We start from the raw sequence: 1608 nt of genomic DNA, 5'->3' as shown, positions 1-1608 counted from the left end.
CCGAGCCTCCTGCTGGATTTAACTAAGGTCCGAGCCTCCTGCTGGATCATCACTGCACGGACGATTATGTTTCAGCTGCAACAAGTTCTTTAACTCCAATGAGTTGCTTCTCGTTTCTTCAACAACATGATGAAAGACTCATGGTGGTCGTGGAGAAGATGTCGGTCTGTTGGAGAAGGGTCAAATCATTGGCATCAAGCAGAGGAAACATCTCAGGAGATTGTAGAAACTAAAACTGGGTTAAGAATTGTCCAACACATTATTAAAACTGGAAGGACAGTGGGGACCCATCGTCTTCCAGGAAGAAATGTGGTCAGAAATAAATCCTGAATGATCGTGATCGATGCTCATTTAAACATTTGGTGAAATCAAATGGAAGAAGAACACCAGCAGCACTCAGGGCTGTGGTTCATAGAGACAGTAAGAACATTTAAACACTCACAATGTGAAGGAACTCAAGAACAGCTGGGTAGTGTTAAGAAAACCAGTGAGGCTAACTGGAGGGAGCATAAAGATCGGACTGTGGAGCAATGGAAGAAGGTCATGTGGTCTGATAGTCCAGACTGACCCTGTTCCAGAGTGATGGTGCATCAGGGTCAGAAGAGAGGCAGGAGAAGTGATGCACCATCAGGACCAGTGTCTCGTCATCAGTGAAAGATCTTGGTGAAACATTAATTCAGCACTGGATGAAACAGATCTTGTGACGTTGAAGAAGTTTATTCAAACAATGACACAGAGAATGATGTGATCAAAGTTAAAGGTGCTCCAACCAAATATTAGTGTGTGACTTTTTTTTTTTGGCCAGGCTGTGTAAATGTAAACATTTGTCCCTGACATGCTCCGCCCCCTTTGTCTGTCCTTGCAGGGCATCCCATTAGACACCAGTAAACTGCCTCTGGACCAGCGGATCCCCCTGTACCACCTCTGCCAGTCCCAACAGCACCAGCCAGGTCTGCCCAGCTCTCAGCCCGGTCAGAAACCCCCTCCTCTGGGTCAGCACCACCAGCCCCGCCTCCAGCAGCCGCGACCCAATATGCACCAACAGCAGCTCCACTTGGAGAACCTACGGAACCAGAACCAGCAGCAGCACTTTGGACTGGTACATCATCACTTGATCCATTGATTTATCACAGACAGGATTTCTAAAAGTCTAATGGTGTCAATCAATGGAACAAATAACAGTTACTATCCTGTTTATTTGTCGTGGTTCTCTGCAGCCTCAAAGGCCGATGGGACCGCAGGGGAACTCGCTGCAGGTGAACACACCTGTAAAGTCTGAAGACATGTTGGAGCCGTGTGTCCAGACTTCGTTTTTGTGCCAAGTTAAACAGGAAGTGGATCAGCAGCGAGCCGGCGGCCCCCTTCACCAGCAGCAGATCAACCTGACAACAGACTTTTACAACGTGAGTAAACATGACCAACTCATGTTCATACGTGTTCCCATCCAACCTTAATGTGACCAACACATGTTCATATGTGTTCCCATCCAACCTTAATGTGACAGACACATGTTCATACGTGTTCCCATCCAACCTTAACGTGACCAATTCATGTTCCAAACGTGTTCCCATCCAACCTTAACATGACTGACACATGTCCATATGTGTT

At 46.8% G+C, this 1608-nt stretch overlaps 1 protein-coding gene across 1 annotated transcript in view; it reads left to right on the top strand.

The window, feature by feature from the left end:
* Nucleotides 1-1608, top strand: part of LOC119409778 (CREB-regulated transcription coactivator 2) — a gene marked incomplete in the record, with an annotated part of 35578 nt that overhangs the window by 26425 nt on the left and 7545 nt on the right. The window contains 2 exon segments of the mRNA XM_037676677.1: nucleotides 866-1099; nucleotides 1218-1403. Of these exon segments, the coding sequence (XP_037532605.1) occupies nucleotides 866-1099; nucleotides 1218-1403 (420 nt within the window).

This window comes from Nematolebias whitei, chromosome 5 (genome assembly GCF_014905685.2).
Source record: "Nematolebias whitei isolate Nwh7 chromosome 5, NemWhi1, whole genome shotgun sequence".
NCBI classification, from domain to species: domain Eukaryota; kingdom Metazoa; phylum Chordata; class Actinopteri; order Cyprinodontiformes; family Rivulidae; genus Nematolebias; species Nematolebias whitei.
Note: the sequence above shows the minus strand (reverse complement) of the source record. Positions and strands in the feature narration are given on the sequence as shown.